The sequence below is a fragment of the Coregonus clupeaformis genome, unplaced genomic scaffold (assembly GCF_020615455.1).
Source record: "Coregonus clupeaformis isolate EN_2021a unplaced genomic scaffold, ASM2061545v1 scaf0744, whole genome shotgun sequence".
Lineage (NCBI taxonomy): Eukaryota > Metazoa > Chordata > Actinopteri > Salmoniformes > Salmonidae > Coregonus > Coregonus clupeaformis.
Window position 1 is genome coordinate 140,158 of NW_025534199.1, and position 14,050 is coordinate 154,207.

General features: G+C 42.1%; 3 protein-coding genes and 1 non-coding gene across 4 annotated transcripts in view; 2 read left to right on the forward strand and 2 right to left on the reverse strand.

Annotated features, from left to right (window-relative positions):
* The window catches only part of LOC121558050 (ladderlectin-like), a 112,959-nt gene extending 105,176 nt beyond the window's left edge, over positions 1 to 7,783 (forward strand). The window contains exons 2-5 of the mRNA XM_045216583.1: positions 6,522 to 6,603; positions 7,215 to 7,343; positions 7,486 to 7,574; positions 7,675 to 7,783. Coding sequence (XP_045072518.1) covers positions 6,534 to 6,603; positions 7,215 to 7,343; positions 7,486 to 7,574; positions 7,675 to 7,686 — 300 coding nt within the window. The 5' untranslated portion in view covers positions 6,522 to 6,533 and the 3' untranslated portion in view covers positions 7,687 to 7,783. The remainder of the gene's footprint in view (positions 1 to 6,521; positions 6,604 to 7,214; positions 7,344 to 7,485; positions 7,575 to 7,674) is intronic.
* LOC121558541 (ladderlectin) overlaps positions 1 to 14,050 on the reverse strand; it is a 32,795-nt gene that overhangs the window by 9,009 nt on the left and 9,736 nt on the right. The gene's annotated exons all lie outside the window — the stretch shown is intronic.
* On the reverse strand, positions 766 to 3,149 carry LOC121558543 (SPARC-related modular calcium-binding protein 1-like). The gene is made up of 5 exons (XM_045216585.1): positions 3,074 to 3,149; positions 2,083 to 2,146; positions 1,212 to 1,343; positions 974 to 1,062; positions 766 to 875 (listed from the first exon to the last, which is right to left on the reverse strand). Exons 1-5 carry the CDS (start codon positions 3,146 to 3,148, stop codon positions 864 to 866), a joined length of 372 nt encoding a protein of 123 aa, XP_045072520.1. The 5' UTR covers position 3,149; the 3' UTR covers positions 766 to 863.
* On the forward strand, positions 8,155 to 8,229 carry trnag-ucc. The gene has a single exon. It is a non-coding gene; the product is annotated as a tRNA-Gly (tRNA).

Genomic DNA, 14,050 nt, shown 5'->3' on the forward strand with positions numbered 1-14,050 from the left:
ATGTAAACTCAGAGCCACTCAGAGCCATGCAGAACGCATGCAGAGTGAGCTATGCACAGGGACCGAGTGACAGACGGAGCGGCGCAGTTAATGGACTTACTAATGGAGGAAGTTATTTCTGATTTGTGGTTTCGGCAGAAGCAATCGGGCCTGGGTAGTGTTAGACCTGAACAACGAGGGCATAACATTCACATGCTCTAATGTGGGGTCCCCTCTGAGAATCTGATCAATCAAGGTCGGAACTTGAACAAATAAGACATTTCTCATTTTACTCACTTAGCAGATGCTCTTATCCAGAGCGACTTACGTTAGTGAGTGCATATATTTTCATACTGGCCCCCCGTGGGAATCGAACCCACAATCCTGGCGTTGGAAACGCCATGCTCTACCAACTGAGCTACACGACATCGTGTACGTTTTCTAGTGTAAGAACGTACTTAGTGTCACATTTTACTAGTGCAAGAATTGTGCAAAGCACAAAAAATACCATAATCTGGCCATAGGGCTCTGGTCAAAAGTAGTGTACTATGTAGGGAATAGTGAATAGAACCATTTGGCTTCCATCCTATCTTGTAAGGCTTCTGGTGTAAGATGGTTCTTGTTGTAGCAAAATATGTTGTCTTATAAAGTTAATGTAAAGGGTTCATTTAAAAGACTGATTCTCCTTACTCCATTTCCCAGAAATGGACTGGTTCATATAAATTGTACAGCATATTATACCAACAATAAATAAAGTAAATCATTAAAAGTTTAAATTCTCTCAGGATTTCTTCATTTATTTGTATGGAATGGGAAGCAGTTCCTGTAGGACAGTAAAGAAACTGTCAAAGTATTTTTACCGTCTTCATTCCAACGCCTTTCATCTACGAGCAAATCTACAATTAGACAAAAACACAACATAAACATTAAAAACATGCAGAACCACCAGCAAATAATTAACATTCAGTGAATGAGAGAGAATGTGTGTGTTTACCAGGGTGGCACATTTGATGGGAGCAGTGCCTGGTGGAGTCTCAGTACCCTTGATCTTCTGTCCATTACAGGTCACACACCAACAGGAACCTACCAGAAATGGACATGTTAAAAACCTGTTGCGTATACAATATTGACATAATTACAAACGTTACTGTAACACAAAATGAATTGTCACCTTTAAATGACTTGGAGAATTTAGTGTGTGTGTGTGTTTGTATGTCTGAGAGAGTGGTAACCTGTAGATCCTGAACATTGCTCAGGGGTGTATTGTCCCTGGTAGTCACAAGTTGGGATGTAGGCTCCAGGAGGGCTGTTTATCATGGCATCTCTAGCACGCTCACAGGGGGTCTCGGGTCGTATCGTACAATCTGGATACACAGGTAACATACATTGTAATGTGGACATTACATAACAATGTATGGACATAATATACATTGCTGGACATGCATTCTGAAAGCTTGGGTTGAGTCTGGAAGCTTGGGGTGCGTCCCATATTGCACCCTATTCCCCTATGGGTCCTGGTCAAAAGCAGCTTACTATATGGAATAGATGTAACCTAGGTTTCCCTCCAAAAAGAGATACCAGTCTCAAGGGACTTCCTGGCTAAATATTGAAATTCTGCTACTTGTTTAAAGTCCCAGTGCAGTCAAAGTTCAGTTTTGCATCATATTGTACAAAAGCTGATGAAACCAAGACTGTAAAAGTGGGGTAAATTATAGCAGTGTTATTTCCTGATAGTTGGTTGACAAGCCAATCATTAATCCATCCAGTTGAAGGACCAAACCTTTCATATCAGAATACCTCAACACTCCAGCATCTAGACACCAATATACATCTCTGGAACTAGAAGAGTGGCATTTGGCCAGTAACCGAAAGGTTGCTAGTTCGAATCCCTGAGCTGACAAGTTGAAACATCTGTCTATGTGCCCTTGAGCAAGGCACATAACCCTAATTGCTCCAGGGTTGCCGTTGATAATGGCTGACCATAGCTGTGACCTGACTCTCAAGTAGAGTGGGATATGCAAAAACAAGACAGATAAGCTCCCAGCAATGTTTAAACAATTTATAAATGTCGTGGTGAGTAAGTCTGAGGTATGCCTCGCTTACCTCCCAACGCAAAAGCCGTGCTGACAAGCAGAATGATGGTCAATGTCGCCATGGTGATATTCTCCTGAGAGAGAGATTAGTTAACCATTAGAATCAGCTGTGATTGTACAGTAATACTTCAAATTAGTGGAATGGCTGGGGGTACCAGAGGAGAGGTTAAGGAAACCCTGTGTTAGGGTCTTCATTCTATTGAAGGTGGGGTGAAAGGTCAATGTCTTAAGGCTGAAGGGGAGGTTGTGTTGCTAGGAGAGGAGAGGAGCTTCTGTATTTCTGGAAGAACAGGACAATGGAGTAGATTAATGGGTTCATGGCCATAACTACATCTGAGGACACAGAGGTCCGGACCAAAATAAAGAAAATCTATTATGGGTCAACTTCTAAATATTGCTCCCATCGTTTGATCAAGAATATAAGCTTTCTGAGCTTTGATCTGACTGACAAGTTGAATCATGAACAGTGGTTTGTTTGTCATGTTCGTTTGAGTCCCCCAGATTTGTTGCACGGATGTGACTTTTAGCAGCATACTCACCACTCTCTCGAACCACCATTCACCACTCTAACTCTGCCCTCTCGTGGAAACGAACTACCCCAGCTCGGAGTTGGCTCACTAGAGAGGTAAGCAAAACTAGAGACGCTGCTGACAGTGTGTCTGCGAGATGCCGGACAATAGGCAATTTTGAAACCGTCCCGTGACTCCTGCCGTGTCTACAGACATAACGCAAAGAACATGAAAAAGACTCAGAGAACGAGTGGACAACTGGTAGTCACTTATAGATGTGTCAGTCAGGCGACTAGCTGCTGGAAGAGACTTATATTGCCGTAACGTTGAAGGGCTCTGGTTAGTATAGCGGACTAAACTCCACGGTGAAGGAAGTTTCTAGTGAACTCCACCTACGGAGTGGAGCAGAGACCAGCCAAGGTCAATACTTCAAAACTGTTTCATCATGAAACGCCTACCTTGTATCCATGTTTGTCCTCTCTAGTTACTTGCCTTTCTTTGTTTGCTGAAATCCATTGTAACACCGGGAGTCAGGACGCAGACTGTGAGTTTAATCATATAAATCATGTAGCTGAACAAAACCAACACTGCCTGTTGACTGAGGATACTGAGGGCTATATGAAGGGAGAGTAATCAAGGTGATGATGAGGTCCAGGTGTGTGTAATGATGGTTTCCAGGTGTGTGTAATGATGGTTGCCAGGACAGGGTGGTTAGTAGACCGACGACGTCAAGCGCTGGAGCAGGTGTGACATCCATACTTTTTCAATAAACATGAATCAAATACAACCACCGACTTTTTGCTCATTTCAGTGTCACGAAGATGGCAACTGTGTCAATTTAATCTCCGATGAGGTTTATAAATGAAACCTAGGTTATAAAATGATTTCTCTCTGTCTCGTTATTGCTCAGTATCTTTGGACAGAAAATGTGCCAAGTCAACAACGTTATATGCCAGATTTAGTGTTTATTTGAACCTGAAATGATCTGTGAAATGTTGTTGGTCGACACACCCTCTGTAGATTGTGTGATTTGATTGGACAATGAGTATTTTCGAGACCTAGGCCCACGTCATCGTAGATTCAATTGACACATGCGCTTTTGCACTACGTTGCCATATTTGACAAACAGAAAAAAGCAAAAAGTCGGTAGTGGAGTTCATCATGAACTTCCTTCACCATGGAGTGGATTTTAGTTTACTACGGGTAGAATTACTTAGCCAGCTAGAAGGATGACGTAAGAAGCTAATGTTACCTCAACAGGAGCAAGAGAATAGGCTACTAACTTCTCATAATAACGTTGCTTTACAGAGAGTAGGCTATTGAGACAGTGAGGTGGCACTCAGTGGTGAAGCTGAGAGAGAGAGAGAGAGGAACCAAAACAGAGAGAGGTTACTACAGTGGTTCCCAAACTTTGGGTCGGAAACAATCGGTTCTGGGTAGAGTAGGACCTGAACATTGAGGGTCTGGGTAGTGTAGGACCTGAACATTGAGGGTATGGGTAGAGTAGGACCTGAACATTGAGGGTGTGGGTAGTGTAGGACCTGAACATTGAGGGTCTGGGTAGTGTTGGACCTGAACATTGAGGGTATGGGTAGTGTAGGACCTGAACATTGAGGGTATGGGTAGTGTAGGACCTGAACATTGAGGGTCTGGGTAGTGTAGGACCTGAACATTGAGGGTATGGGTAGTGTAGGACCTGAACATTGAGGGTATGGGTAGTGTAGGACCTGAACATTGAGGGTATGGGTAGAGTAGGACCTGAACATTGAGGGTATGGGTAGTGTAGGACCTGAACATTGAGGGTATGGGTAGTGTAGGACCTGAACATTGAGGGTATGGGTAGAGTAGGACCTGAACATTGAGGGTCTGGGTAGAGTAGGACCTGAACATTGAGGGTATGGGTAGTGTAGGACCTGAACATTGAGGGTATGGGTAGTGTAGGACCTGAACATTGAGGGTATGGGTAGTGTAGGACCTGAACATTGAGGGTCTGGGTAGTGTAGGACCTGAACATTGAGGGTATGGGTAGAGTAGGACCTGAACATTGAGGGTCTGGGTAGTGTAGGACCTGAACATTGAGGGTATGGTTGGAGTAGGACCTGAACATTGAGGGTCTGGGTAGAGTAGGACCTGAACATTGAGGGTCTGGGTAGAGTAGGACCTGAACATTGAGGGTATGGGTAGGTTCATTTTTGCTAGTTTCTTTTTCTCCAAATAGCATTGTATATAAATGCACTAAAGTCAAAAGTTGTGCACTGGAAAAGGGTTTCATTTGGGACATAGTATTGGAGTCTAAAGCAGGCCCCCTTGATAACCTGAACAGTCTACTATCACGTCCATCTTCTACATTCAGGCTGCTGTAGTGACCTCTGACCTCATCTAGTCTAATGTTGTGGAAGAAGATTTCTAGTGTAAGAAGATACTTAGTGTCACATTTTACTAGTGCAAGAATTGTGCAAAGCACAGAAAATACCATAAATATCATAATAATCTGTCCATAGGTGTCTGGTCAAAAGTAGTGCACTATATAGGGAATAGTGAAAAGAGTACCATTTGGCATGTACCCTATCTTGTAAGGTTTGTTGTGTAAGATGATACTTGTTGTACCATTGTAGCAAAATATTTTGTTGTCTTAAAGAGTTATTTTAAAGGGTTAATTTTAAATATTGATATTCCTTCCTAGGGTAGTGGTGGGCACCAAATTTTTAAATACAATAACAGTAGGGAGGCTATATACAGGGGTGGTACCGGTAGAGTTAATGTGCGGGGGCACAGGTTGGTCGATGTAATGGAGGTAACATGTACATGTGGGTAGAGTTAACCTCTAAAGGATGGGACCCTTTTTTCAATTTTCGCCTAAAATAACATAACCAAATCTAACTGCCTCTAGCTCAGGACCTGGAGCAAGGATATGCATATCTTTGATACCATTTGAAAGGAAACACTTTGTGGAAATGTGAAATTAATGTAGAAGAATATAACACATTAGATCTGGTAAAAGATAATACAAACAAAAAAACATGTGTTTTCCATCTTTGAAATGTAAGAGAAAGGCCACAATATAATATTGCAGTTTAGGCGTAATCTAGATGTTGGTCATTAGATGGAAGCAGTGTGTGTGCAACGTTTCAGATTGATCCAGTGAAGCATTGCAGTACTGGACTATTTTGTTTCAAGTCTGCCCAAATGTGCCAAATTGGTCGATTGATAAATTTTCAAGTACATAACTATAGAGAACATACAAAAATTATATGGTAATACAAAATGTAAGTTTACACACTCCCAGGAATGTCATACATGTTGGATCATTAGCTTATACACTAACTTTCACCCATCTAGATGGCCGGGCGGGGGTGGGTGTGGAGCCAGAGACAGCAGGGGGTTCAAACTGTAGAACCCAGTTCCTACATTTTAATATAAAAATTGATTTTATCAAACAAAACAATGCTACATTTTATCTCAAGGTCCCATTAGGATGACAAATCAGAGCAAGATTACTGAATGTAAGTACAGTGAGGGAAAAAAGTATTTGATCCCCTGCTGATTTTGTACGTTTGCCCACTGACAAAGAAATGATCAGTCTATATTTTAATGGTAGGTATATTTGAACAGTGAGAGACAGAATAACAACAACAAAAAATCCAGAAAAACGCATGGTTTCCTTAACCTCTCCTCTGGTACCTCCAGCCATACAGTAGGTTATGTACCTAACACAGGGTTTCCTTAACCTCTCCTCTGGTACCTCCAGGCATACAGTAGGTTATGTACCTAACACAGCCATTCCACTGATTTGAAGTATTACAGTACAATCACAGCTGATTCTAATGGTCAACTAATCTCTCTCTCTCTCTCTCTCTCTCTCTCTCTCTCTCTCTCTCTCTCTCTCTCTCTCTCTCTCTCTCTCTCTCTCTCTCTCTCTCTCTCTCTCTCCCTGTCTCAGAAGACTATCACCATGGCGATATTGACCATCATTCTGCTTGTCAGCATGGCTTTGGCTCTGGGAGATGCCTTTATTCCGATAGGTAAGAGTGACATACCTCACACTTACTAACCAACATTTTTATTTAAAAACCATAAACATTAGTGGGTGTTTATCTGTCCTATTTCACGCAAGTACAAGTGTGTATTAATACGTAGGTGTGAATTGAAAAAAAATGTCTTTGCATATCCCATTCTCCCTGGGACACAAGCCATTATCAAACCGTGACACTGGAGAAATTAAGGTTGTGCCTTGCTCAAGGGCAAATAGACAGATATTTAAACTTGTCAGCTGAGGGATTCAAACTAGCAACCTTTCGGTTACCGTCCAAACCTTTCGGTTACCTTCCACTCCCTCTAGTTCCAAAGATGTATATTGGTGTCTAGATGCCGGAGTGTTGAGGTATTCTGATATGAAAGGTTTGGTCCTTCAACTGGATGGATGCATGATTGGATTGTCAACCAACTATCAGGAAATAACACTGATATAATTTACCCCTCTTTTACAGTCTTAGTTTCATCAGCTGTTGTACAATATGATACAAAACACAGTCAAAACTGAATTTTGACTGCACTGGGCTTTTAAACAAGTAGCGGAATTGTATATGTCCATACATTCTCCAACTATGTTATGTCCAGATTACAATGTATGCAGATGGTATGCGACCCAAGACCCGCTGTGAGCATTTAAGAGATTCCAAGAAAAACAGCCCGCCTGGAACCTACATCCCAACTTGTGACGACGATGGACAATACACCCCTGAGCAATGTTCAGGATCTACAGGTTACCACACTCATACACAAACACACACACTAAATTATCCAATTTAGTTGAATGTGACAATTCATTTTGTATTACAGTAACGTTTGTAATTATGTCAATATTGTATACGCAACATGTTTTTTAACATGTCCATTTCTGGTAGGTTCCTGTTGGTGTGTGACCTGTAATGGACAGAAGATCAAGGGTACTGAGTTTCCAATAGGCTCTGCTATTATCAACTGTGCCACCCTGGTAAACACACACACACACACACATTCTCACTCATTCACTAAATGTTAATTCTTTGCAGCTGGTTCTGAATGTTGTTAATGTTTGTTTTGTCTAATTGTAGATTTGCTGGTAGATGAAAGGCGTTGGAATGAAGACGTTAAAAATACTTTGACAGTTTCTTTACTGTCCTACAGGAACTGCTTCACATTCCATACAAATCAATAAATGAAGAAATCCTGAGAGAATTTAAACTTTTAATGATTGACTTGATTTATTGTTGGTTTGATATGCTGTACAATTTATATGAACCGGTCCATTTCTGGGAAATGGAGGAAGGAGTATCAGTCTTTTAAATGAACCCTTTACATTAACTTTATAAGACAACATATTTTGCTACAACGGTACAACAAGTACCATCTTACACCAGAAGCCTTACAAGATAGGATGGAAGGCAAATGGTTCTATTCACTATTCCCTACATAGTACACTACTTTTGACCAGAGCCCTATGGCCAGATTATGGTATTTTTTGTGCTTTGCACAATTCTTGCACTAGTAAAATGTGACACTAAGTACCTTCTTACACTAGAAAACGTACACGATGTCTTGTAGCTTAGTTGGTAGAGCATGGCGTTTCCAACGCCAGGGTTGTGGGTTCAATTCCCACGGGGAGCCAGTATGAAAATGTATGCACTCACTAACTATAAGTCGCTCTAGAAAAGAGCATCTGCTAAAATGAAACGTCTTATTTTGTTTAAGTTCCTAACTTGATTGATAAGATTAGTACAGATTTTCAGAGAAGACCCCACATTAGAGCCCTGCACGTTAATGAATTTTTAGCCCTACCCATGCCGTCGATGTTCAGGTCCAGCACTACCCAGACCCTCGATGTTCAGGTCCAGCACTACCCAGACCCTCGATGTTCAGGTCCAGCACTACCCAGGCCCTCGATGTTCAGGTCCAGCACTACCCAGGCCCTCGATGTTCAGGTCCAGCACTACCCAGGCCCGATTGCTTTTGCTGAAACCCCAAATAACTTCCTCCATTAGTAAGTCCATTAACTGTGCCGCTCCGTCTGTCACTTGGTCCCTGTGCATAGCTCACTCTGCATGCGTTCTGCATGGCTCTGAGTTTACATAACTTGGGCTCCTCTGCTCATGAAGAGACCAATTTGTAAGTTGCTCTGGATAAGAGTGTCTGCTAAATGACTTAAATGTAAAATTGTACGCTGATGATTCATGTATTCTTTTAAATCCACAACTTGAATCCCTCCACAGCCTCATAGAGGATCTAGATACATTTTCTAACCTCTCTGGATTACAACCAAATTATGATAAATGTACCATATTATGTATTGGATCACTAAAAAATATATAGTTTACCAATAAATGGTCTGATGGTGATGTGGCTCTACTCTGAATACATATCCCAAATGAAATAAATGATCTCACTCCAATACATTGTAATAGAAAGTTAACAAAAGTAGATACGATCCTGCTACCATGGAAAGGTAAATACGTGTCAATTTGTGGAAAAACTCACCCTGATTAACTCTTTATTATCCCAGTTTACCTATTTGCTTATGGTCTTGCCTACGCCTAGCGAACAGTTTTTTTGTTTTTGTTTTATGAGAAAAAAAGATTCCATTTTATTTGGAACGGCAAGCCAGACAAAATTAAACTAATACCAATAGAATGTTATTTATATGGGGATACAATCTTCCCAGCTCTGCAGATTTTGCCTGCGAAGAGACAATCATTAGATCATTTATTTTGGTACTGTCCATTTGTAGCTTGTTTTTGGTTACCCGTCCAGGAATGGCTAAAGATTTGCAATATTTACCTGGAGCTAACCCTGCAGATAGCACTACTGGGTGATCTGAAAAGTCATAGTCAATCGATCAATAATATATTACTTTTTAGAATTTTATTTTATTTTAAATGAACAGTCTGTAGAAACAAATGAGAATAGAAAGGTTCAGAACTTTTGTAAAACATCACAGTACATATATATGGTAAATAGAAATCCTATATGGATGGTGTTAAGAGATAGATGGGAGGTGTTGACAGGAGCTGAAGGATGGGACTAACAACAACTAATAACAACAAGATAACTAATAATGTAAGCATACTCTCTCCATAATAAGTACAGTGGGGAAAAAAAGTATTTAGTCAGACACCAATTGTGCATGTTCTCCCACTTAAAAAGATGAGAGAGGCCTGTAATTTTCATCATAGGTACACGTCAACTATGACTGACACATTGAGAAAAAAAAATCCAGAAAATTACATTGTAACATTTTTTATGAATTTATTTGCAAATTATGGTGGAAAATAAGTATTTGGTCACCTACAAACAAGCAAGATTTCTGGCTCTCACAGACGTGTAACTTCTTCTTTAAGAGGCTCCTTTGTCCTCCACTCGTTACCTGTATTAATGGCACCTGTTTGAACTTGTTATCAGTATAAAAGACACCTGTCCACAACCTCAAAAAGTCACACTCCAAACTCCACTATGGCCATGACCAAAGAGCTGTCAAAGGACACCAGAAACAAAATTGTAGACCTGCACCAGGCTGGGAAGACTGAATCTGCAATTGGTAAGCAGCTTGGTTTGAAGAAATCAACTGTGGGAGCAATTATTAGGAAATGGAAGACATACAAGACCACTGATAATCACCCTCGATCTGGGGCTCCACGCAAGATCTCACCCCGTGGGGTCAAAATGATCACAAGAACGGTGAACAAAAAAACCACACGGGGGGACCTAGTGAATGACCTGCAGAGAGCTGGGACCAAAGTAACAAAGCCTACCATCAGTTACACACTACGCCGCCAGGGACTCAAATCCTGCATTTGCATTTGGATGATCCAGAAGAGGATTGGGAGAATGTCATATGGTCAGATTAATCCAAAATAGAACTTTTTGGTAAAAACTCAACTCGTCGTGTTTGGAGGACAAAGAATGCTGAGTTGCATTCAAAGAACACCATACCTACTGTGAAGCATGGGGGTGGAAACATCATGCTTTGGGGCTGTTTTTCTGCAAAGGGACCAGGACGACTGATCCATGTAAAGGAAAGAATGAATGGGGCCATGTACCGTGAGATTTTGAGTGAAGGGTGAATGCACCAACTTGTAAGTCGCTCTGGATAAGAGCGTCTGCTAAATGACGTAAATGTAAATGTAAATGTAAAACCTCCTTCCATCAGCAAGGGCATTGAAGATGAAACGTGGCTGGGTCATTCAGCCTGACAATGATCCCAAACACGCCGCCTGGGCATCGAAGGAGTGGCTTCGTAAGAAGCATTTCAAGGTCCTGGAGTGGCCTAGCCAGTCTCCAGATCTCAACCCCATAGAGAATCTTTGGAGGGAGTTGAAAGTCCGTGTTGCCCAGCGACAGCCCCAAAACATCACTGGAGATCTGCATGGAGGAATGGGCCAAAATACCAGCAACAGTGTGTGAAAACGTTGGGAAGACTTACAGAAAACGTTTGACCTGTGTCATTGCCAACAAAGGGTATGGAAAACACCCTGTCATTCTCCGCTAACATCAAGGCGGTGACCCGATCCTGTAGGTTCATGCTCTACAACATTCGGTGAGTACGACCCTGCCTTACACAGGAAGCGGCACAGGTCCTAATCCAGGCACTTGTCATCTCCCGTCTGGATTACTGCAACTCGCTGTTGGCTGGGCTCCCTGCCTGTGCCATTAAAACCCTTCAACTCATCCAGAATGCCGCAGCCCGTCTGGTGTTCAACCTTCCCAAGTTCTCTCACGTCACCCCGCTCCTCCGCACACTCCACTGGCTTCCAGTTGAAGCTCGCATCTGCTACAAGACCATGGTGCTTGCCTACGGAGCTGTGAGGGGAACGGCACCTCCGTACCTTCAGGCTCTGATCAGTCCCTACACCCAAACGAGGGCATTGCGTTCATCCTCCTCTGGCCTGCTGGCTCCTCTACCTCTGCTGAAGCACAGTTCCCGCTCACCCCAGTCAAAAAAGTTCGCTGCTCTGGCACCCCAATGGTGGAACAAGCTCCCTCACGACGCCAGGACAGCGGAGTGACTTACCACCTTCCGTAGACATTTGAAACCCCACCTCTTTAAGGAATACCTGGGATAGGATAAAGTAATCCTTCTACCCCCCCACACCCCTTACCCCATAAAAAAAAAAACATTGTAAAGTGGTTAACCCATTGGCTATAAGGTGAATGCACCAATTTGTAAATCGCTCTGGATTAGAGCGTCTGCTAAATGACGTAAATGTAAATGTAACAAAGTATTGAGAAACTTGTTATTGACCAAATACTTATTTTCCACCATAATTTGCAAATAAATTCATTACAAATCCTACAATGTGATTTTCTGGATATTTCTTTTCTCATTTTGTCTGTCATAGTTGACGTGTTCCTATGATGAAAATTACAGGCCTCTCTCATCTTTTTAAGTGGGAGAACTTGCACAATTGGTGGCTGACTAAATACTTTTTTCCCCCACTGTATATATAGGTTATAGTTTGAGAGCTTTTGTGAAAGATATGAAATATAGAAGCAAACCGGATGGACATCATGAAAATGATCGGAGAGGTTGAGGGTAGAGGAAGTTCAGGAGTAAAAACAAACAAAATTGAATTATTGTAAAATTGACTGTCCATAAAATGTATATAGTACGTATAAGCTGGAAGTAGAGGCCTAAGCATTGTTGTTCACTAGTTTACTCCAATTAGGGAAGGGTCTCTCTTTTCTCCCTTCTCCTCTCCCCTCTCCTCTCTCTCTTTTCTCTCCACTCTCCTCTCTCTCCTCCCTCTCTTCGCTCTCTCTCTCCCCTCTCCACTCTCTCTTTTCTCTCCCCTCTCCTCCCTCTCTTATCCCCCCTCTCCTCTCTCCTCTCCTCTCTCTCCTCTCTCTCCTCTCCCCTCTCTTCTCTTCTCTCCCCTCTCCTCTTCTCCTCCTCACATTCATCTCCTATTTTCTTTTCACATCCCACCTCACTTTAGATTCCATCCATCTATTCCATTGTCCTGTTCTTCCAGAAATACTGAAAGTCATGTTTACGTCTGGGTGTGGTGAGAGAGAGAGGCTTCACCCTCACAAAGAATGGCATGCTAGCTATTCACCCTCTCCCCCTTCTCTCCTCCTCTCATCCCCTCATCTCCTCACAAAGGAGTGCTGCTGGTTCTACTGCATATCTCTCCTCCAATACTTCAGCCTTAAGACATTGACCCATCACCTCTCCTCCTCTCCTCCTCTCCTCTCCTCTTCTCCCCTCCCCCCTCTCCTAACAACACAACCCTGGTCCTACTACATATCTCCCCCTTCAGCCTTCAGACATTGACCTTTCACCCCACCTGTAATAGAATGAATAGAATGGAGACGTTGTAGAATTAGAATGACAGACATTCCTGTTCCATTTCAACGTTCCGTGCTGGCTGGACTGGACCAGCAGCCTTACAGGGTGTGATGCTAGGAATGTCTCTTTTATTGATGCTTATTAGAAACCTGGATAATGCAAGTTATATTACGTTTTATTTTATAGGTCCATTATGTAGTTTGCTGTACGACTGGTCTCATTTCAGATAGATAGTCAAGTTATAGATCTGTCATTCCCATGGAAAGTGAGTCTGATAAGTAGTTGACCTGCTCTATGTGCAATATGGTTTATTTTTAACTTAAGCTTCAAACACCTGAGAATTTTTTGGTTATTGAGAATATATTTTACAGAGGTTTAGATGGTACAACAATTCTCTACACTCTACATTGCTTGTTTTGTCACATTAACTGAAATCAGGAGGAAATTTTAGAATCTTAAAAACCATGGAAATGGAACCAGGTGTCACTAAACCGACGTGGATGTGGTGGAGGAGTCAGGCGCAGGACACTGAGGTTAAGTCCAACAGTATTTTAATAGTCCAAAGAAAAAATGGAAAACCTCCGACCTCAAAACACAAAGAGGCGAGGGAGAATTACGCATACGCGTAAACACTAAAACACAAAACAAAACAGGAAGCAAAGACGTAGCTCCGACACTGTGGCAGTAAATAACAACACACAATCATACTAGAACAAAACAAGGAACTTATAACACACGCAATCAACACACAAATGGACACAGGTGATACATGACGAAACATTGAGCGGTGGCAGCTAGTACTCCGGGGACGGCGATCGCGAAGCCTGCCCGAACCAGGAGGAGGAGCAGCCTCGGCCGAAAACCGTGACACCAGGAAATGGCAGAGCTAAATTAGACAAACAGTATAACGCCTTTAGAGGTGACTGTTTATGTGTTGCTCAGTTTACTAAACTCTAGTTAAGTAATTACCTCCTTATAAAGTTTAAAATTAAATCACACTGTGAGATTATGAGGTTTATGGTATTTTTTGGCAGTTTGCACAATCCTTTTGCACTACGATGATGTAAAGACCTACTACAAACCTCCGCTAACATTAGCCACCGCTAGCTAAGAATCATTGGGAGTGGTGGGACATGCTGTGTCTGATG

Excerpts from the sequence above, each read along its gene's own strand:
- LOC121558543 (XM_045216585.1), bottom strand. The coding sequence starts at position 3,148 with ATGATTTATATGATTAAACTCACAGTCTGCGTCCTGACTCCCGGTGTT. Across the intron at positions 2,147-3,073 it reads ATTTCAGCAAACAAAGAAAG|GAGAATATCACCATGGCGAC; the intron begins GCAAGTAACTAG and ends TCTCTCTCTCAG. Across the intron at positions 1,344-2,082 it reads CACGGCTTTTGCGTTGGGAG|ATTGTACGATACGACCCGAG; the intron begins GTAAGCGAGGCA and ends CTGTGTATCCAG.